Below are 21,532 nucleotides of genomic sequence, written 5' to 3'. Positions count from 1 at the left end.
TACGAAGTTCGGAACACTACGTTCGGAATGGTCCGCAGTCGAATTGCTTTCCATTATCTATGACAAATGCATGTGGAATCCCGAACCGACACACCACCGACTTTCCATAGGAAACTTGTGAAATTCGTTGTGGTTATAGCTGCCAGTGCTTCTGCCTCTGCCCACTTGGTGAAATAATCTACAGCCACAACTAAGAACTTTCAATTCCCTTTCCCTACAGGCATTGGGCCAACAATATCCACCCCTCACTTCGCAAATGGCCATGGAGAAGTAAGGGGAGTAAGCTTTTCAGGTGTTGTCTTCATGATTCTTGAGAATCTCTGGGATTTGTCACAATGCTTCACAACTCAGGCTGAATCTTTACTTACCGTAGGCCAATAATAATCCGCTCGAATAGTCTTTTGCGCCAGCATTCGTCCTCCCAAATGGTTCCCGCACACACCTTCATGGATTTCTTTCAACACATACTCCGCCTCGACTTTGGAAAGGCATTTCAGTAGGGGTTCGGAGTATCCCCTTTTGTAGAGTACTTCTCCGAGGAAACAGAATCGAGTTGCTTGATTTTTGATCTTCCGAGCCGCAGTCTTATCTTGGGGTAATGACCCGTTTTTTAAAAACTGAATAATCTCAGTAGCACATTCTGGTTCATTTAATGTTGTACCTGCTTCCATAACGTTAACCTTCAAGGTTATGGACGGCTCAATCAGAATAATAATTTGTCGTTGTGAGGCCTCGATCTCCTCCTCTATTCCCGAAGCTATCTTTGAGAGCTCATCTGCTCGGGTATTTGCCTCCTGGGGTATCTTTGTGACAACGACCCTATCAAAATAAGATTGGAATTGGTGTACCTATTCCAAATATCTGGACATCCGATCTTCTTGTGTGTCAAACTGTCCTTGAACCTGGCCCACCACTACTTGAGAATCACTTCGGATTTCAACGTTTGTTGCTCCCATCTCTCGAGACAGTGCCAAACCTGCTATTACTGCTTCATATTCTACTTCGTTGTTGGTGGTGACAAAATCCAGTTTTATGGTGAAACCGAACTCTTGGCCTTCGGGGTTCCTAAGGATGACTCCCACCCCGCTTCTGCCTCGTGCCAAGGACCCATCTACATGCACAATACAGGTTGATTCTTTAGGAAGTTCTTCCACTTTGGGGAGGTTGTAGAATTCTACTAAGAAATCTGCCAGAACCTGCCCCTTAATAGCCGTCCTAGGATGAAACTCAATGTCGAACTGTCCGAGTTCCATTGCCCAGTTGACTAATCTTCCTGAAAAGTCGGGCTTTTGCAAAATCTTCCATATTCGGTTTAGACTCGGATAGCATGAGCCTGAAACTATAGCCTTAATCTTCGAGCCGAAACGATCAAAGCAAATGCTAACTTCTCGATTCGAGGATATCTCTCTTCTGCTCCATGAAGTGCCTTACTCGTAAAGTAAACGGGTTTTTGAATTCCTGCATCTTCTCTAACCAGGGCCGAGCTTACCGCCGAGGGAGATACAACCAAATAGAGATAGAGTATCTCCCCCTCGGTTGGGCGGCTCAGCAATGGAGTATTCATCAAGTATTCCTTCAACTTTCTGAACACTTCCTCACATTCCTCACTCCACGTAAAAGCTTTTCTCAAAATTTTAAGGAAGGGAAGGCACTTATCTGTTGATCGTGAAATGAATCGGTTCAAGGCCGCAATTCTTCCTGTTAACTGCTGGAGTTGTTTTGTTGTTTTCGGTGCCTGCGTATCGAGGACAGCCTTGACCTTCTCGGGATTTACTTCGATACCCCTCTGTGATACCATGAATCCCAAAAATTTACCCGAAGAAACACCGAAGGCACACTTCATGGAATTAAGCTTCATCATGTACCTCCTTAAAGTCTAGAAAGTCTCTCGAAGATCTTCTATATGTTTGATTGCCTGGATGCTCTTTACCAACATATCGTCTACGTACACCTTGACATTTCTTCCAATCTGACTCCGAAACATCTTGTTTACTAATCGCTGATAGGTAGCATCGGCGTTCTTCAACCCAAAAGGTATCATCTTATAACAGTAGAGTCCTCGGTCTGTGATGAAAAAAGTTTTTTCCTGATCTGTCTCTTCCATGTAAATCTGGTTGTATCTCGAGAAAGCATCCATAAAGCTTAGGAGCTCATGTCTGGACGTTAAGTCCACTAATAGATCGATTCGAGGTAAGGGGAAGCTATCCTCTGGGCACGCCTTATTCAAGTCAGTGAAGTCTACGCACATCGTCCACTTGCCATTAGACTTTTTTACCAGTACCACATTGGCCAGCCACTTGGGGTAATCTACCTCCTTGATAAATCCCGCTTTTAATAACTTCTCTACTTCTTCCGCAATAGCTTGATTTTGCTCAACGACAAAGGTTCTCCTCCTTTGTTTTACTGGTCGATGAGTCGGCTCCACATTCAGCTTGTGAACAATGACCAAGGGATCGATCCCTAGCATATCTTCGTGGCTCCAGACAAATACATCAATATTGCACCTCAAGAATGCCACCAGCTCTTCCTTCACATGTTGGGGGAGTTGTGAACCTATGTGAACCCTCTTCTCGGGATTACCCACTTCAAATTCCTTCAAGTCTTCCACGGGCTCTTCCAACGGTGATTGCTATTTCCCTTCCTCCTTAGTCTTCTCACCCAGGCTGTACTTCCTAGGGGTGCTTTTCAAAGATAAGTTATAGCAACGTCTAGCCTCTCTCTGATCCCCCTTTACCACTCCGACTCCCTCTTCTGTCGGGAACTTCATACTGAGATGCTGTGTTGAGGTGACAGCTTTCAAATCGTTGAGAGTTGTCCTTCCAATAATGGCGTTGTAGGTTGAAGTTCTTTCCTACTATTAGAAATCTTACCATGATAACCTTTTGCCTCGGATAAGTTCCTGTAGTGACAGGGAGTCCAATTGATCCGAGAGGCAACACCTTCTCTCTGGCGAAACCCAGTAAGTGGCATGAGACCGGGACCACCCTCTCCCGTGGAACCCCCATATAGTCAAAGGCTGATTTAAACAGGATATCAGCCAAGCTTCCTATGTCAACAAGGATCCACCGAGTCTGATGATTTGCTATTGTCAAAGAGACTACCAGAGCGTCGGTGTGTGGAAGAGAGACTCCAGCATAGTCTTCATCTAAAAACCCTATAATCATAGGATCATATTTTCAGGACTTAGGGGGCTTTTGGACCGAATATGCTTCAAAATCATCCAGTTGTCTGGCATAAGCGTTCCGAGCCGAGTTGGACTCTCCTCCACCTCCAAATCCTCCCAAGATGGTGTGAATGATAGGAAGGTTGTCTTGTTGCGCCTGTCGGGCCCTACTCCTGCTTCTTCCCCTTCTTTCTTCCTCTCGAGGCCGAGGTGCAGGTTCTCTAGTCCTACCTCTTCTTTCTTCTTGCCTCAGTTGATAATCTCTTCTTTCGTTTCGATCTCCTTCTCTCCTAGGCCTCTGATATTGGTCTTGCTCCTGTTGCTGCTGATTTCTTTCATCAACGAGAAATCGGACTAGCTTCCCATTCTCGATGAGCTTCTCAATCAATTGCCTCGGGGATACACACTGCTCGGTTAAATGACCATATGAATCATGGAAGACGCAGTATTTGTGAGCCAAGTGTGGAGGTGGATTTCCTGGGATGGGCTTCGGCTTCTGATAGTGAGGATCTTTTTAAAGTTCCATAAGTACCTCAGTGAGAGAGGCATTCAATGGAGTCGTCTTGTAATCTCCGAAATTCCTTTTTATTTTCTTATACTCCTCGGGACTGTCATCCTGCGCAGCCTCGGGCTTCTTCTTCTTGGGTTTCTCAAAAGAGGTCTCCTATTGCGGCTGAGAAGCATCGAGAAGGGCTCGAAGCGTCTCCTCCTGATTAATATACCTGTCCACCTTTATCATAAAGGTGTGAAGATCCTTCGGTGGTTTCAACGCCAAATCAGCGGTCCATCTTTTTTTAGTCCTTGGAAAATCGCACCATAAATGAAATCGTCTGGCGCACTTTCTGTCTCCAACTTCTCCTGTTTGAACCTCCATAAATAATCTTTCAAAGATTTGTTTGGTCCCTGTCGTACGGAGAGTAGATACCCTCGGGGTTTCCTCCTGGTTCTCCCGGACACAAACTGGGCCAGGAACTTCCTCCCAAGGGTATCGAAATTATCAATCGATTTTGGGAAAAGGTTCCTGAGCCAGTCTCGGGCCTTTCCTGACAAGGTGAGGGGAAACGCTCGGCACGCCACCGCGTCGGGTGTCTTGTGCAAAGACATGTGAGATCGAAAATTATCCAAGTGCTCGACTGGGTCTTCACTACCTGAAAAAACAGGGATATCAGGTACCTTAAACCTTCCAGGCAAGTCGAAGTTGGACACTTCATCGGTGAATATAGACTCCTTGTTTTGGAAGAGGTTGTCCACAAGAGACTATTTCCCATCGCGTTTCTGATCCATAGTTCTTGATAGTGCATCATACTTTGTGTCCAAGTCCAGGACCATCTGTTGTAGCCTTCTCTCAGCCTCCGTTGGTGGGGGTGGAGCCGGGTTTGCAGGCATACCATTGTTCTCAATCCGCGGCTCGGCTCTTTCCCCTGATCCTTCTGGGTATTCAGCTCGTCCATCTGCCTCGGGATTATTTTCCTCTCTCTCCAAATGTTGTAATGGTGGTGACGTCTGAGCAGCTTGCAGCAAGGCTTTGAGTCAACAAGTCCTCCACATTCTTCTGTGCTTGAGCCAATTGTTGGCTCAATTGGGCTATCCTAGCATCTGAACGGGCAGACTCTGCTTTTCCATGGGTATCGTCTTGACCCGGATTGGGGCGTCGTGCCTCTTCATGGGTGTCATCTTGAACCACGTTAGAGCGTCACGTAGTCACCATCACGGATTTTTATAAAAAATGAATTATCTCGTTCCCACAGACGGCACCAAACTGTTGGTACAATTTTCGGTATGATGACATGTCGCCTTGTGATTCGTGGTCTCCCTTAATTGGCTCAACTGGGCTATCCTGCAAAAGAACAAACAACTAGTCGGGGGTGCCGACTACGCCCACTCTGATGCCTAAGTCAGTTCAAACTATTTTTCTAGAAAATATCCACAATCTCAGAGCTTAGAGAATCTGAGTAAATACCTGGTGTCGTAGTCTTATTTATAGGCTTGTAATTGCAGACCTACTGGAGTTCTCGAAGCACAATTGGACTAGGAATCTGAGTCCTAGTTGCTTGAATCTCAACCTTATCTTCAGGGAATTTGAATAAGGCAGTAGAGTCCAGATTGTGAAGTATTTTCCCTTTTCGATCTTAATTCCACCTTATTAGCGATCTTATCTCATTTATGCTGGGATAAGGATCAATCCCGAAGATCTTGGGATTGGAGTCTTATCACTACTCTGATAGGAATCTGTGTCCATAAATCTTGAATATAGAATTCTAAGGATTCTCAAACGCTTGTTATACCTGAGAAAATAACCCCGAGGCGATCATCTCGTATCCTGACCAACTCTCCGAGATGGGAACCTCCGAGACATGTTCACTCCGTCCAAACTGGGAGATCTCAGAATACTCCGTACCGCGTAAAGTCTAGCAGGTCCGAGGTGTTCTTTCATTGAGATAATCTCCTTATACGGGGTTATGAAAAATATCCGAGGTGACAACACCGAAATGACCCACGGGTCGGATCTGGGGTTCAAACCTTTGACTGTCATATAATCCATGTGTCTTCGGACTTGATTTTATCCCTAACAGTATGTAAGTGAAAAGTATTTTGCTGCAAACTCTCTTCAGAGAGTGTGAGATCTCTAAGTCTTATTTCGTAGGGAATAGGGCTAGGAGGCGAATCTTGAAATTAACTATCGGTTAGTTTGTAACGCCCCAAACCACTAAGGGTTAGGTTCGTCACTTTCTCTTTTAAAACTGCAAAGATTCGTAAGGTCTGCCAAATATCTTAACTAGTATGCTGATTTAAATAAAAATAATAATGATTTTAAAACTCAGAGTTTTTAATAAATGCGGAAACGGTCATTTAATTGTAAAAGATACAATAACTGAAAATTTTAGGGTAACATAAATGCAATGTCCTAATGCAATTCCTAGATCCCATCCCGGCCACCTACGTCTCTCTGTTCATAACCTGAAAACAAAAACAAAATAAGGGGTGAGCACAAAAACATGCTCAGTAAGGAAATCCTCAACCATAAAACAGTTGAGTTAAATTCTTTTAAAAATCTCCAAAAACAATTGTCAAAACTCCTCCACACACGTGCCCTTTTCAAAAATTTCTCCTTTATATATCTCATAGAGTTTTCTCACAAAACTCTCATTCTTTACTTGTATATCCAGGGGTAACGTGTTGGAGGGTTTCACAAATGTATTTCTGGTTTTTCTCAAAATCACGATTTCCAAAAAATATTATTTTTACTCAATAATTTTCACATCAAAACCAATTAAAAACAAATCCTTTATATAAACAAAATAATTTAATAATTTGAAATACTGAATCAAAAAAATAAATTCTTCATGTAAACAAAATAATTTGAAATACCGAATCAAATCGAAATTATGCAAATAAAGGAATATTTAAAGTAATATAATAATTTGAGAAGGGGTAGAGGGTTCCCTTACACAAATAAAGGAATAATTAAAGTAATATAATTTGAGAAGGGGTAGAGGTTTCCCTTACGCAAATAAAGGAATAATTAAAGTAATATAATAATTTGAGAAGGGGTAGAGAATCCCTTACTTGGACTTTCCATTAACATCGGAATCGAGCTTTTATCAAAATACTTCCTTGCACACACTTCAAGCCTTAAACCACACAAAACTACACAAATCTCACAATTTTCTCTCTTGGCCTTAGGTGTGTGTGTGAGTGAAGCTTGATGGGTATTGTGTCTTCCATCTTGGTTCTATTTATAAGAGAATGAATGGTTAGGATCAAGTAGACACATTTTGATCCAATGGATGGGAATTAACCTTACCTACCACAATGCACTCAAAAATGCACTTAAACTTACCTACCACAATGCACTCAAAAATGCACTCAAACTTACCTACTACAATGCACTCAAAAATGCACTCAAACTTACCTACCATAATGCACTCAACCTTACCTACTTAGTTTCATCGGAGTGTAACAAAATTTGTGAAAGAAATTCTTCAATTGTGTCCCTCATTGTTATGGAAAGCTAATGACAAAGGTGAAACTCCTTGCACATTTCAGCAAGGTACATTCATGGTGACATAGTGGCAGTTCTAATCAAATATTGTGCCTGAAGTCTCTATCAAGACCTTGAAGATGAGAGTGGACCGATAAAGGAAATGTTCAGGACGAACAAAGAGAAAGACATGTCTTTGCATGATCGAGGTTGTACGTAATAAACACCTTAACGTGGTAAAATTGTGGATCAAAAGAAGACCTAGATTTTTCATATTCTGCTAATGATAATGATGAGACTCCACCTTACATAGCTGTCGAGAGAGGGTTTGAAAGTGTGCTGTTTGAAATTTTAGACATGCAAATTACCGAGGAATGGGGCCCTTTGGTAGAACAGCTTAGCATGCTGCAGTAATAAAGGTTAATACAAGTACTACCTACTTGCATGGTTAATTTAGTAATGAGTAATGCAGCTTTAATTCTTTAAAGTTTATTATAAATTTCATAAAAATAAAATAAAATTATATGGTGGACCAAAAATAATAAATCAATTCATGAAATATATAAGTATGACAATTCCACAATCTTATAAGTTTCTAACTAAATTATTTTTATAAACAATATTGAGATTAGTGTGCTTTATTATTTATATGGGTGTCTGGTTAGGAGATGATAAATGTGAGAAAAAAATGACGGTTTTTTTTTTAATCATTTCACTCTTATTGGTTCAATTTAAAATATCGCCCTTTTAATTCTAAGACTGGATGATAATTTGAGTATAAATTAAACCTATCTAACAGAGACTCCGTTTGTTTGAGCGTAAAATATTTTCTGAACAATGTTTTCTGTATTTTTCAGGGTTTGGTACAACCGAAAATGATGGTCAACATAAATTATTTTCAATTTGACTGAAAAAAGTTTCTTTAATTTTTAAACCGTAAATCATTTTCTGAATTTAAATTTCTCATTCTTGTAAGCACGTTTATGGAAATCCGTCACCGCCAGCCTAACTATACTGCCGAACGTCCCCAAATTTCAAGATCGGGTCGCCAGAATCTTACACAATGGTCGGATTCCATTGTCCAGATTGCTGCAACTAGTTAATAACAGAGGTCGAAATGCACTCCATTTTGCTATCAAAGGCCACTCCCAAGTTTCACCCAATGCATCTTGCTATGAATCGCGGGTTGCGCCTATTGGATTTGGAAATTATTAGCAAAGTTATCGTAGAAAATCCTTTATAAATGTAAGAAAAACTTTTAAAAAACCTAAGCAAACAGATTCTCAAAATCCAATAAAATTTTTAGATTCCCTTATTATTAATTTAACTTTTGTAAGATAAGGTTATGATAACCGAGTTTCCAAACACAGAGTCAAGGGTGCCCATTGTATCACTCCACAGCGGAAAATATCTAGGCTGCGTAGGGTGTTGCGTGGTCTACTCAGTGAAACAGAACCCTCAACCTTTCCCTTCGTTTGTTTCCACCACCACATCTTCCCCAACTTCTTCCAGGGTTTCTCCAAAATTTAAACCAGGTTCTTTTTCTTAAACCCTTCCCTGTACTTTGTTTACTTCTTATCAAAATTTGCTCCACTGGGTTGCTTTTCATTCCCTAAATGACATTTCTTTTATGCACTAGATAGATTATTGGATTATCTGAATCTTCTGGGTCGTAGTCTCTTTGGCTTAAAGTTGGTTGGTTTCAAGGGATGGGAAGCTTTCTGTGTATTGGTATTTTATATTTGGTAATTGACTTTGAAACTTTCTTTGTTCTCCAGATTTGAGTTGACAAGTTTTAATTGCTAATTCTAAGTGGGGGCGCAGTAACTGATACTACATACAGTTCCGTATGTATTTTTAATTACACGGGTCGAAATTAGATACAAACAGCAAATATCAGTTGAAGCATAGAAATGAAAATATTGAACGTTTAGTTCAAGGAAGCTCTACTAGCTAGAATTTTTAGATTTGGTTATCTGATAGAATCGGTTTCTTTGCCCAAAACCTTTTCGAAATGGGAGTTTGAAACTTTTAAATCCTTGTTTAAGCAAACAGAGCATGACAAATCTCTGTTGAAATTTTACTTTTCATGGTTGATAATTTGATTCCAGGTTCAAGGGTTCGTTGTTGTCAGTCTGGCATTCAGGCAACGGAACCCGGCAAAATCCTGGGCTGTTCGCATACTGGGATGCAGGAAGGGTACATAGTTGACCCATTGTTGGAATTTGGCCGGTTAATTCATTGTTGGATAGATCAATTTGCACTAAGAATAATTTGATTCCAAACAATGTAATTTTTTAGTACTCCCGAAAATCATAAAAGATTACCCCCATCCAAACTTCCTGTTAGCGTTTGTTACTTAATTAGTTTAGATTAGTTATACGTTGGCTTACGTATAAAACCTTGTTACGAAATTACGTTCCAAACAAAATAATAGTTATTAGGGTAAATGATACTTTGGCCCCATGAACTATTTTCCCTGAATGACTTAATCCAATAAATTTTAACTCAATGAAATCCGGATCCTATTTTAAAGTTTCAATTTTCAGTTTGTCCACCACCAAAAAAAATATGTGCAATAACTAAATTGCCCATTTTATGTGAAAAAAATAGTCTTAAACATGGAAAAAAAATAAATCTCATCAATTCCATTCTCAAATGCCCGTTATGTCGATTTTCAAATTAAAAATAGAACAATTTAGTCAGTTCACATATTTTTCCTTCCAACTCAACGGCTGATTTAGATATAGGGAACAAACTGACATCGGAACTTCAAAACAGGGTCCAAGTTGCATTGAGTTAAAGTTTTTAAGGGTAAGTGATATAAAAGTAGTTGTTCGATGAAAGGGGGAGGGGAATTGTCATTTTACCCCAGTTATTAAAAGAGTTGAATGTTTGAACAAAGTATAAGAAGAATGAACTTGTTTGCTACTTCAACATATTTTTTGATAAGTGATCGAAAATTTTGTTAAAGAGTAAGGCATTCCTATGTATACAAAAAGTATACAACAGAAAATACCTAACTAGAGCGAGCACAAATAACACATGCTTTGATAACCATTTCTAATCAAATATAAAACGTGTGGTATTTGATATCTTTTATTTTCATTTTGAATGTGGCGCATGTTTACTTTGTATTATCATCAATTCATTTCTAGATTAGGGTGTTCATTGGTCGGTTTATCCTGTTTTGAGGGAGACTTTCCACTGATTATGGTGTTCATTGTTGAACCAGCGGGGCAAGTTGGTTGTTTCTGTTGATTCCATAAAGTCCCCTACTCTGGATTAAGAATAGGGATATGGTTGAAGAAGTATGAAAACAAAATATGTGTAACTAGAGGAAATGGAGACATCGGGAGAAGGCAATTCATGTCATGCTACCTAGTCTAGTTGTTGACTTCTTAGTCCTAGATTTTGAAATTTTTCCTTCTGCAAGTTCAATGATGGAAACAATCTAGCGAGCTAGATTTAATGGTCCAATTAAGTATATGTCTAATATTAATGTGGGATCAAAATGACAAAAATCATTTCTCCTTTTCTTGACACATATTGGACTGTAAAACTGAAACAAAAAGAACCTCTCAGATTAAGTTTTCAGGTCAGTCCTTAAAAGCATCTAATTAACAAAAAGAGAACTAGGGTTGAGATGACATAATTAATATCTAATTCTCAATGTTAATTACTATTCATAGCTTGTCTGAAATCGTATGTGTTTTTTTATTATTATTTTGTAAGACATTTAACTTGTTGGTAATTAGTTTGGATAGTTCCAATAATGTATAAAGCCATAATCTAAACTGGTGATGAGATGCTATGGATTTTCTAACCATAAAGGAAACAAACAAATCAATTGGCTAGGCGTGGTCGGGTCCATTGATCCTGGTTGCACAAAATCAAGTTGCATACTCATGTAGATCTACCATATAACTGCATATCCATGCAGGAAGTGTATGCCTTGGTTAGTGGTATCACATTTGAGTTTCCATTTTGGGACTAAAATGACTGACTCACGTCCAAAACATTGCATGGTGTCATTAGGAACTTTATCCAAGCATGATTTGAAAGAGTGGTTTGGGCAGGATGTGATGCTCATGCAAGGCTAAAATTAAATAATTTCTTCTGCGTTGATTTTATTAGGAAGTCCCATGTATTTGGATTGAATAAAATATTCATATACAAACACACATATACACATACATTGCTAAAAATTTATTGCTCATGGGATGTAATGGGATATTTTGGAGTTTGTTTCTTCACATGAGTACCCAAAATATACTAAATATATGTGCGTGTACAGTCTCTACAACTCTGCTATGTTTGCTTGGCCTAGTAAATTTTATGCTCTCAACTCTAGCAACTTTATAACCGGGGATGATTGTGGCATCCATTAACATTTGCACTTTGAATGCTTTTTCCATTTCTAAACTTCGCCAATGCTTTTATTTGCATGTGAAAGAAGTATGAAATTGATTGACTTACGAAAATATAGTAGGGATAATGGTTGAAAAATTCCTGTGCAGGATGGATTTTTTTTTTTTTTTAAACTTTCATAGTTCCCATGAGCCTCAGATGGGGAAAACTTCTTTGTTACAACTACCTGACATATATTGTGTGTTACCTTTTGAGACCAACATGGTTACATGGTGGGTCCACATGGGAATTATGATCATATTTATTTCTTGTATGCATATTATTGGTGCAGTTTCATGCATAATCTTTATTTTTTGATACAAGTCATCTTGTAGTTCTATAGAAAAAGAAACAGGGGGGGGGGGGGGGGGGGGGGGGGGGGGTGGGGAAGGAGGGAAGGATGGGAGAGGTCATCATTGCACAGAGAGTTGAAGCATAATCTGTGCTAACTTTTTTATTTTTTTTTATATATTTATTTTAGTTGCAAATATCAAGTTAGGTTGTCTCAGGTGTATCGTGATTGATAATCATAAATATTAAAAAAAACAAAGCTTGAGAAGAAGTGAAATGAGTAGACTAGACACCATAATTTCCTTATCAACTGGGACCTAATTGTTTGCAACTTTCGTCACATTACATATTTCCATCAATTGACAATGAGATAGATGGCCATCTCAGTGTTGGCCTGTTGCTATTGCCCACCCCACAAGACTTCCTCTATATGTTTATGGAGAGATTCTTCTATTTCTTGCGTAAAGCAAGTTATCCATTTTAGTGACTTGGGTTATCCTAGTATGTTTTGTTTTAATGGTTTGGTTTATTGATTTTCTGGTTTGATCGCTTGAAACCTTTCTTTATGATGGGTTATCTAAAAGAATCCAGTTGATTAATTGTGCGAAACAATCTTTATAATCCTGTTTCTTTTGTTCATTTTGGACTAGATCTCGGCTATGTTCTGTGAAGTAGAACTGCTCAGGGATGTGGCTGTCCTCGCGGAAAACTTGGATAGAAATGGACATATTTCCCAGAGGTCCATCATTACACGCCTTTTGGAGGACTTGCTGGGTGAAAAGGCCAGCAAGGATCATGGTTACTTTCTTGCAGTAACCAGCTTAAAGAGCATAGGCAAAGGAGAGGTTGTGGATGAGTCGGGGGATGTTTTCTTCCCTGTAGTCTTTAATTGCCGTACCTTCTTACCTTTCAAGGGAGAGATTTTACAGGGAGTTGTTCACCGCATATTTAGGCATGGGGTCTTCTTGAGATGTGGACCTATTAAATATGCTTTTATCTCAGCCCGGAAAATGCCAAATTACCAGTATGTTGCCGGGGAAAATCCAGTCTTTTTGAGTAATGAGCTTGCAAAGATAGAGAACGACGTCGTGGTGTGTTTCATGGTGCTTGGAGTGAGATGGATAGAGAAAAGGGGGGACTTCACAAAAGAATTTGTGATGCTTGCCGGTATAGAAGGTGATTCCCTTGGACCTATTTCATTGTCTGGAGTAGTCGATGAATTGGACGTGTAAATAAATAAGAAAGACTGCATGAGCATGTTTCTTTGTAAATGATTTCAAAGGCAAAATGATATCGTTTTATGTTCTTTCATTTTTGGTGGAAGATATACTGCAAATGGGAAGCTGATGCATCTGTGAGATACACATGTTTACAGAGATATACATGCATTTCTCCCTTTACATATTTGATGCACATGTTTTCATTGATATCAAAATACAGCTAGTCAGCTGCCATTCAGATTGGCAATCTAGCTCTACTGAGTTGATGCAGTATCATACTTAAAAAGAGAAATGCTACACAAACTCACAAGAGCTCACTCTCTTATGTGACAATGAAAATCGTCATTAAATGTTACATATACTTTCATTTGTTATTTCATCAAATGATGATTTTCACTGTCACGTTAAGAAGTGACTATTTGAGAGTAAACACTTGGAAGTATTTATAGTACTCATCTTCTTCAAAACGTTGTTTAGTAGTTGATTGACACTGAATTTGTATGAAAAATCAGAGCCTAATACCCTCTGGGCCTTTCATGCTTACAGCTTCCATTTGGCATATTAGAATAGAGGATTGCTATTTAGCATATTAGATCTCTCTACGCCAAAACGTTTAGATTTTTTTCCGTCTTCAAACCACAATTTCATTTTTTTAAATCGTATTCTCAAATGATTTTTTTTTATTTTTGAAATTTTGTTTAAAATTATACTTTTAGCCTGAGAAATCACAAGACTAACAAACTCTTAAGATAACGAATTCATTACCCGAATAAATTTGAAGAATGGTATCCCTTGCTTCAAACCCTACTGAGGCAAATTAAAACTTGTTCTTGCCATTGTAAATTATTTTGTAGGTATATTACTATATTTACATAACCCAATGCACTCGAACTCAAAGGAATGCTTGCTAGTAATTGGAAGACCTCTTCGAAGAGACCTATCTCAAGATGTCAGATCCTCCATACCTTTTTCATATCCAATTTTAAAGCGAATATAATGAATGGATATCATGAGTATAATGAGTCATGAATTGAACCCTTTCAAACAATATTCATCAAAAAAAAAAAAAAAAAAAACCTTTGAAATAATTATGGAACAATAGTTTTATAATAACTTAAAAAATTTCAAGACGCAAAAGACAAAATAAAGACTTTATGATATGAAGACTTTATGAATCATTATCAGTTTTACTGTATCCGCCGACACAAAAGACAATGCTGCTCAAAAGACAAAATAATCAATGCTGCTCAGAAGACTCAAGAATTATTACTGCCTTTACTGTTCAGAAGATTCTTTAAAATAAGAAATGGATATAATCTTATATATGACTTAAAAGTGAAAAAAAAAAAAAAAAAAAAAAAAAAAAAGGGGGGGAAGGAGGAGAGACAAAAATATATCCCTATGCTGGTCTTGGGATATCCTAGCACGCATGGAGGGTGGATTCCCACGCATCCAAACGGACCGTAGATATTACTCCCCCGCCATAGATAACAATCAAGAAGCCGACACAGATTGAACCTCCAAAATCTCACAAAAATCTCAGTAGGCTCACAGGTCGATCGGGTAATTGATGATATAGTTCTGAGGAGGTACTGCTATGGCTCTTGTACCAACTCGTCAATTTCACCCAACGACAACGTTCTTTGATTCATTTCAAACCTCCTTCTCCAAGTTCCATGGCACGCCCATCCGGTTCTTCAGGTATTCCTCCATTACTTCCAAAAAGTACAATTTCCATACAAACCAGGCTTGTGTCACGTCTGCTTCAATCCCTGAGCAAGACCCACTTAGGAAATCAATTTTTTTGAGCACGAACCAACCCATATCTCGGTATAGTTCGCACAAGAATGTGTGTAGTAGTACCGGTAATCGTAGTAGTGGCAGTAGTAGTATTAGAAATAGTTGGATAGATAAATGGAACGAAACCCGCGGACAAAACAGCCTGAAACCACCTCGAGCCGCGTTGAATTACCGTAGTAGTGGGAGTGGGAGTGTGTTGAACTCGGGCTCTGGGAAGAATGATGGTAGTACTGGTAGTAGTACAATGGAGAAGATTGTAAAGAAGTTGAAGAAATTTGGGTACATTGAAGGTGGTGATGAGGGTAAAGAGAAAGGGCAGGAGATTGCTATTGAAAAAGGGTCTGTGGAGGACATATTTTATGTTGAGGAAGGAATGTTGCCTAATTCGCGAGGTGGTTTTTCGGTGGAATCACCATTGGGGGTAGAAAATGTGTTTGGAGGTGGAGAGGTGAGGTTCCCATGGGAGAAGCTGAAGGAGAAGGAGAAGGCGGAAGATGAGGGTTCGGTGAGGAGAAAGAGTAGGACTTCATTGGCGGAATTGACGCTGCCGGACTCAGAGTTAGGGAGGCTGAAGAATTTGACATTCCAGAAGAAGCACAAGACAAAAATTGGGGGTGGCGGCGTTACACAAGCAGTCGTTGACATGATTCACGAGAGGTGGAAGACGGAGGAGATTGTGAGGCTGAAAATCGAAGGTGCAGCTGCTCTTAATATGAAGAGGATGCATGAGATATTGGAGGTTTGCTTCTTATTATTTTCTTATAATTTTATGCTCTTGCAATTTTGTTCTTTTTTTTTTTATATAACTTTTTGGGGAAAAGGAAAGGAGAACAAGAAATAAAAGTTAAGAGGATGGAATAGGAGCTACACTTCAATTGTTATGAAGGATAGAGCAAAGAAATTTAATATCCAAGAAAGTTCAATATGCAAACCTCTTTGGATTCTTTTAAACTACTGCAACAAAATATTTTTAAACAGTTCCTACTAGAGAGAGGCATCGTCATCCTTTGATATTTTTTGGCTCCATGTCTTGCATATGGCTGCCGAATAGGAAAGAGGAGCAGATTTCAAGGCCTTCCCCGCCTTGTTCTTCATAGTCTGGCAAAAACTATATGCCTCACAAACCATTCTGGCCTGACCTGAAGCATACCAATCATAGAAAATAAAAGTGCATATATTGTATGCTAGCAGACTGTACAGCGGTTGAGAAGATGATATACCAGACGTGAAGCTCTGTTATGGTTAGAGAGACACTTAAATGAGTTTTTTTTTCAACCCAAAGTAGTCGTCCAGTGACAGAAGGCCATATAAGATAGGGCATGACGATTTCAAATGAGATTTTTTTGAGAGGTGTTTTTCCCCAAGCCCTGCTTTGAAGCCGATCAAAAATATTGAGTGAAGGGTCAGAATTTGCTAGGTTTATACATTTCTGTTGGAATGATAAAGGTAGAGGTCCTATACCTGATAGTTTTTAAGATCTAATTGTGTTTAGAGTAGTCCCATACTAATTTAAGAATCGTATTCGTACATTCTGTAATTCAAATATTTAGATCTTCCTTTATTTGCCTTCCTGTACGATTAGTCCACTCAGCTACTTTTTGGTCTTACAATTATTTGTTGTGAATATGTCATACAAAATATTTTCGAAAAATAATCAAGACAAAGTAGAATTATTCTTTTTGCAAGAATTTTGTCATTTGTACATTTCATTAATTTTATTTCCTTCATTTATTGGAACTACTTTCTTTTTTGTCTTCAGAGAAAGACTGGTGGACTGGTGATTTGGAGGTCTGGTACTTCTATTTCTCTATATAGAGGTGTAAGTTATGAGGTTCCTAAGGTGCAACTGAACAAACGAATATATAAGAAAAATGAGAATTCTTCTAATTCCTTACCAACAGCTACTGAAAAAACTATTAGGAATCCTGCTGAATCTCGTTCTGACAATAATGTGCATGCACCCCGATTAAACGCAAATTCTACTGCTGAGGAGAAGAAAGAGAGGGAATCATTGCCAGAAGTGAAGTATGAAGATGAAGTAGACAAACTTTTAGATGGTCTGGGTCCTAGGTACACTGATTGGCCTGGATGTGATCCATTGCCAGTAGATGCAGATATGCTCCCAGCAGTTGTTTCTGGATACCAACCTCCATTCAGAATACTTCCTTATGGAGTGAGATCAACGCTTGGAGGAAAGGAGGCAACAAATTTACGAAGGCTTGCCAGGGTTCTTCCTCCACATTTTGCATTAGGTTTGCCTCTTTTTGTGCTTTTTTTGCATGAACTTGAAAATGTTCTTGTGATTGTGTATTAAATATTCTGTCTCCAGGTAGAAACAGGCAGCTCCAAGGTCTAGCTGTGGCCATGGCTAAATTGTGGGAAAGAAGTTCAATTGCAAAGATTGCACTTAAACGTGGCGTGCAGCTGACTACCAGTGAGAGGATGGCTGAAGAGATCAAGGTAATAAAACATACCTGGTCAACCTTGCTTACTTTGGGGAGTAATTCTTTGTCAATATGCACCTCTTTACTTGCTAATGTTATTTTTCTCTCATCTTTATTTACTAACTCCAGAAATGGCATGCGCTGTGTCTAAGTGTTCTGGACTCGTATTTTGTATGCTAACATGAGAAATGAAACCAGTCAGATTGAGACCCTTAACTAACTATTTCCATCTAACGTCAAAAGGACTAATGGCTTGATCATGTAGAGAGGTACTGGTAAATTTATCACATCATATGCATTGAACTACTGGTAATAATATCTTGATCATTGGTTGCAGAAATTGACAGGGGGCATGCTGCTCTCAAGAAACAAGGACTTCTTGGTCTTCTATAGAGGAAAGAATTTTTTGTCACCAGATGTCACTGAAGCTTTACTAGAAAGGGAGAGATTGGCAAAGTCACTGCAAGATGAAGAGGAGCAGGCACGGTTGAGAGCTTCGGCCTTGGTCATGCCAAGATTTGAAATAACTGGGCAATCTGGAACTGCCGGTACACTTGGGGAAACTTTGGATGCAGATGCTAGGTGGGGTAAGACACTGGATGATCGTCATAAGGGAAAAATGATGAGGGAAGCAGAAATAATAAGGCGCTCCAACCTTGTTAGAAAGCTTGAAAAGAGGCTTGCCTTTGTGAGTTCCTTAAAACCCAGACTGAATGCCTTTAATATCAGAAATATCTCGTTATAAAAATGCTGTGTTTTTCAGTTCTTAAGTCGCTATGAATTATTTACATATCCCAAAAAAAGTGATCACTTGAGTTCTTTCTTTCTTTTTCTCTTTTTTGGGATAAGGACTTGAGTTCTTTCTTTAATATGAAATTCCCATATCATTTATGATGTGTGTTATTGATGCCCAAGCTTTGCAATATTTACTTTTATTTTTAACATTGTCACATGGTCTCTTTCCACATTCTCCTTCATTAAAACTCTTAGGATTGTCTGTCAGGCTGAAAGAAAGCTAATGAAAGCTGAACAAGCCCTATATAAAGTAGAGTTGTCTTTAAAACCAGCAGAGCGGCAAGCTGACCCAGATAGCATAACTGATGAGGAGAGGTTTATGTTTCGCAAACTAGGTTTGCGGATGAAAGCTTTCTTACTTCTTGGTAAATCTCTCTACGTACCAAATTTATCAAAGATTTTTCACGTAGAGTACGCATTGATAGAGCTATATTTAAGGAATGTGATTTCTTCTTACAGGTAGACGTGAAGTATTTGATGGCACAGTGGAGAACATGCACTTGCATTGGAAGTACCGTGAATTAGTTAAGATCTTGGTGAAGGCCAAATCTTTTGACCACGTAAAAAGAATTGCATTAGCACTAGAAGCTGAGAGTGGAGGTTTGTTGGTTTCAGTAGACAAAGTTTCCAAAGGATATGCTATTGTTGTATTTCGGGGAAAGGAATATAAACGACCGGCAACTTTGAGGCCAAAGAATCTCTTGACAAAGAGGAAGGCTTTGGCACGTTCAATTGAGCTACAGAGGCAGGAGGTACGCCTATGAATTTTCATATTATTTATCCAGATGTCCTGCTTTTTCAGATATGGAGCTAAATAGTACATCTCATATGCATTTGAGATCTTGTTAGAATCTCTCTTCACCAGTGACTAGTCCTGAGCAGTACTGGGTGGGGTTCTGATCTGTGCCGGCAAAGGGGCATGTGCTGACTAGCCCCACTTTAGTCTTGATTTTGGGGCTCCTTAGGCTGAATTATTGTGTAAGAACTGGGCCTGTTGGCATTGCTGGCATGGCAGGCAACTGATCCTGTTGGTGAACGTTATCATAGACAGTATAGATATTTATATGCCTACATATGTAAGGATGTATATCCATCATATTGAAATTATAATCCGTATAACAGCAAAAGAGGGGATTTGGGAGTTGTAAATACGGGATACTCTGCCATCATAATGAACTCCCTTTATGTATCAAAAGGTCTTTTATATTTTTTACTTAACATATGTACAGATATCAATGGCTGAACTTTCTCGCTATTTTGTGAAACAGGCTCTCCTAAAACATATTTCAGCTCTGCAGAGCAAAGTGGAGCAACTAAGATCTGAAATTGTACGCCCCCTCATATTCTAGTTCTTGCTCGCGCAAGCCAAGCTTCTAAGTTGGGAGAGAAATATATAACCATCATTTTTGCGGTCAAAGTCTGATTTGGTTCATATTTTGCATTGACAGGAACAAATGGAGGTTGTGGAAGACCAAGGAGATGAAGCATTTTATGACAAATTAGATTCTGCTTATCCTACCGATGATGAAGACACCGAGGTAGTGTTAATTTTCTTATTTCATTTTCTAGAACAACTAATTTTTCTGTTCAATAAGAGCCAATGTAACATCTTATATTGTATCCCATTTCTCCCCTTCTACAGGAGGAAGGAGATGAGCCTTATCTAGAGACGTATTACAGTGAAAATGATGGTGAAGATGGCGGTGATAGCACGACTTGCAATCTCCAATCTGAGACAATATTTTCTTATGATTTCCAAAATCTAGAGCCAGAAACGAAATCTGTGGTTCCTGAGCCACATGGATATACAGTTGCCAATTCATTGTGCATTGAAGCTTACAATGTAGACGAAGACAATAGCTTACCTAGATTGAGCCAATGAATAGGATAAGAATATCAGTCGGAAAGGCAGAACACTGGGAGATTGTCAAAGGGTTATTATGGCAATAAGATCTTAGATAGCCGATTACTCTGTACAAATCTTTTGGGCAAGACCATGTGTAGATAAATTTTTGTCACCTTTTCATCATGTAAGTTGGGTGTCTTGCTCTCTTCTCATTGTTAGATTTCTTTAGCTACAGATTTCTCATACGGCAATGAATTTGACTTCATTTGTGGGATGAGTTAGAGCTCATTACTGAGATGGCTTGCTAGTTTGCAGACAACGATGTACTCGGAATCCAAAATGTAAAAATTTGTGGTTATTTAACAAGCCTATTATGTGAACTTACATGTTTTAAAGCATGGGATTTTCACTTGCATTTCTTAGTAAACTTTTTCCTACTGATTTTGCATAGAACGCTTTATAGTGAATAATAGATGGGGCGTCTTATTTTCACGTCATAAATAGTTGTTTGTCGTTAAATTATCACTTATCTCAAAAGTTTAAGCTGATTGGCAAAAGTAAATTTAATTATTTAATCAATACTTTAGCACCTGTTAGAACAGTTTCTGATATGGTAGTTGATGAACCAGTTGAGCCTATCTTCGCTATCCTGCAAGTAAAACAAACTAGGTCGGGGGGAATCCGACAATCCCACTCCGATGCCTTTGTCAGTTTTTATCTTAAGTGTATATCACTCTTATAATCAGAATGAGCAATCTAAATTACCTGCCCAGTAGTGAGGTATTTATACATGTCGTGTTGCAAGCGATCTGGTTCTTTCGTTGGACCACGTGTCAGGTTTGGAGTGGGATCAGAGCACACGCTTAACAATCGTGGCCAGGTTGGTTTTTTAACCGTCTGGAGATCGTGGAGAATAATGCTTCACGACCACTACTGGAATCTGTTCTCAACCGCCGACGCGATCGTGGTCCAGTCGGTCTTCAACTGCTCTTAGATCGTGGGGACACCTTCCTAAGTAGTGGCGGTCGTGTAGGTAGTGGGGTTTCCTCCCTGGCTGGTACAAGGTCGGTAATTTACCGTCCTTAGCCATATCGTGGAAGTCGGCAAATTACCGCCTTAAATACGCAGACTCGGCTAATTAGCCGAGCATGATTCTGATGGGCCGTGAATCTGGCCCATTGGGCGAGATCGGGATTATTTCCCAACAGTTACCCCCCAATTCCTTTTGCACGACGTAGTTTCAGTAAAAGGAATTTTTCTGTACCTTTTTGCCTAGTTCGAAATTTGAAGTAAGCTGGAAGCCGTTAGAAAATCGGGACATTTTGAAAGAGAAGATTTTTTTTTTTTTTTTTCGAAATCCGTCGTGCAAAAGGAATTGGGGGGTAACTGTTGGGAAATAATCCCGATCTCGCCCAATGGGCCAGATTCACGGCCCATCAGAATCATGCTCGGCTAATTAGCCGAGTCTGCGTATTTAAGGCGGTAATTTGCCGACTTCCACGATATGGCTAAGGACGGTAAATTACCGACCTTGTACCAGCCAGGGAGGAAACCCCACTACCTACACGACCGCCACTACTT

The 21,532-nt window shown here is 39.2% G+C and overlaps 2 protein-coding genes across 2 annotated transcripts; both read left to right on the top strand.

Moving 5' to 3' along the window:
* Positions 1-8,519: 8,519 nt before the first annotated feature.
* LOC133874456 (DNA-directed RNA polymerase V subunit 7-like) lies at positions 8,520-13,157 on the top strand. Its single transcript, XM_062312306.1, has 2 exons — positions 8,520-8,680; positions 12,497-13,157. The coding sequence occupies exon 2, from the start codon at positions 12,506-12,508 to the stop codon at positions 13,076-13,078; it is 573 nt and encodes a 190-aa protein (XP_062168290.1). The 5' UTR covers positions 8,520-8,680; positions 12,497-12,505; the 3' UTR covers positions 13,079-13,157.
* Positions 13,158-14,502: 1,345 nt separating this feature from the next.
* Positions 14,503-20,331, top strand: LOC133874440 (CRM-domain containing factor CFM3A, chloroplastic/mitochondrial). Its single transcript, XM_062312305.1, has 9 exons — positions 14,503-15,605; positions 16,626-17,118; positions 17,196-17,326; positions 17,648-17,998; positions 18,314-18,470; positions 18,565-18,857; positions 19,374-19,433; positions 19,554-19,643; positions 19,748-20,331. Exons 1-9 carry the CDS (start codon positions 14,664-14,666, stop codon positions 19,985-19,987), a joined length of 2,757 nt encoding a protein of 918 aa, XP_062168289.1. The 5' UTR covers positions 14,503-14,663; the 3' UTR covers positions 19,988-20,331.
* Positions 20,332-21,532: the final 1,201 nt, after the last annotated feature.

This window comes from Alnus glutinosa, chromosome 1 (assembly GCF_958979055.1).
Source record: "Alnus glutinosa chromosome 1, dhAlnGlut1.1, whole genome shotgun sequence".
Taxonomy (NCBI): Eukaryota; Viridiplantae; Streptophyta; class Magnoliopsida; order Fagales; family Betulaceae; genus Alnus; species Alnus glutinosa.
This window is presented reverse-complemented; position numbering and strand designations above follow the sequence as displayed.

Excerpts from the sequence above, each read along its gene's own strand:
- LOC133874456 (XM_062312306.1), top strand. The coding sequence starts at position 12,506 with ATGTTCTGTGAAGTAGAACTGCTCAGGGATGTGGCTGTCCTCGCGGAA.
- LOC133874440 (XM_062312305.1), top strand. The coding sequence starts at position 14,664 with ATGGCTCTTGTACCAACTCGTCAATTTCACCCAACGACAACGTTCTTT. Across the intron at positions 15,606-16,625 it reads GGATGCATGAGATATTGGAG|AGAAAGACTGGTGGACTGGT; the intron begins GTTTGCTTCTTA and ends TTTTGTCTTCAG. Across the intron at positions 19,434-19,553 it reads AGCAACTAAGATCTGAAATT|GAACAAATGGAGGTTGTGGA; the intron begins GTACGCCCCCTC and ends TTGCATTGACAG.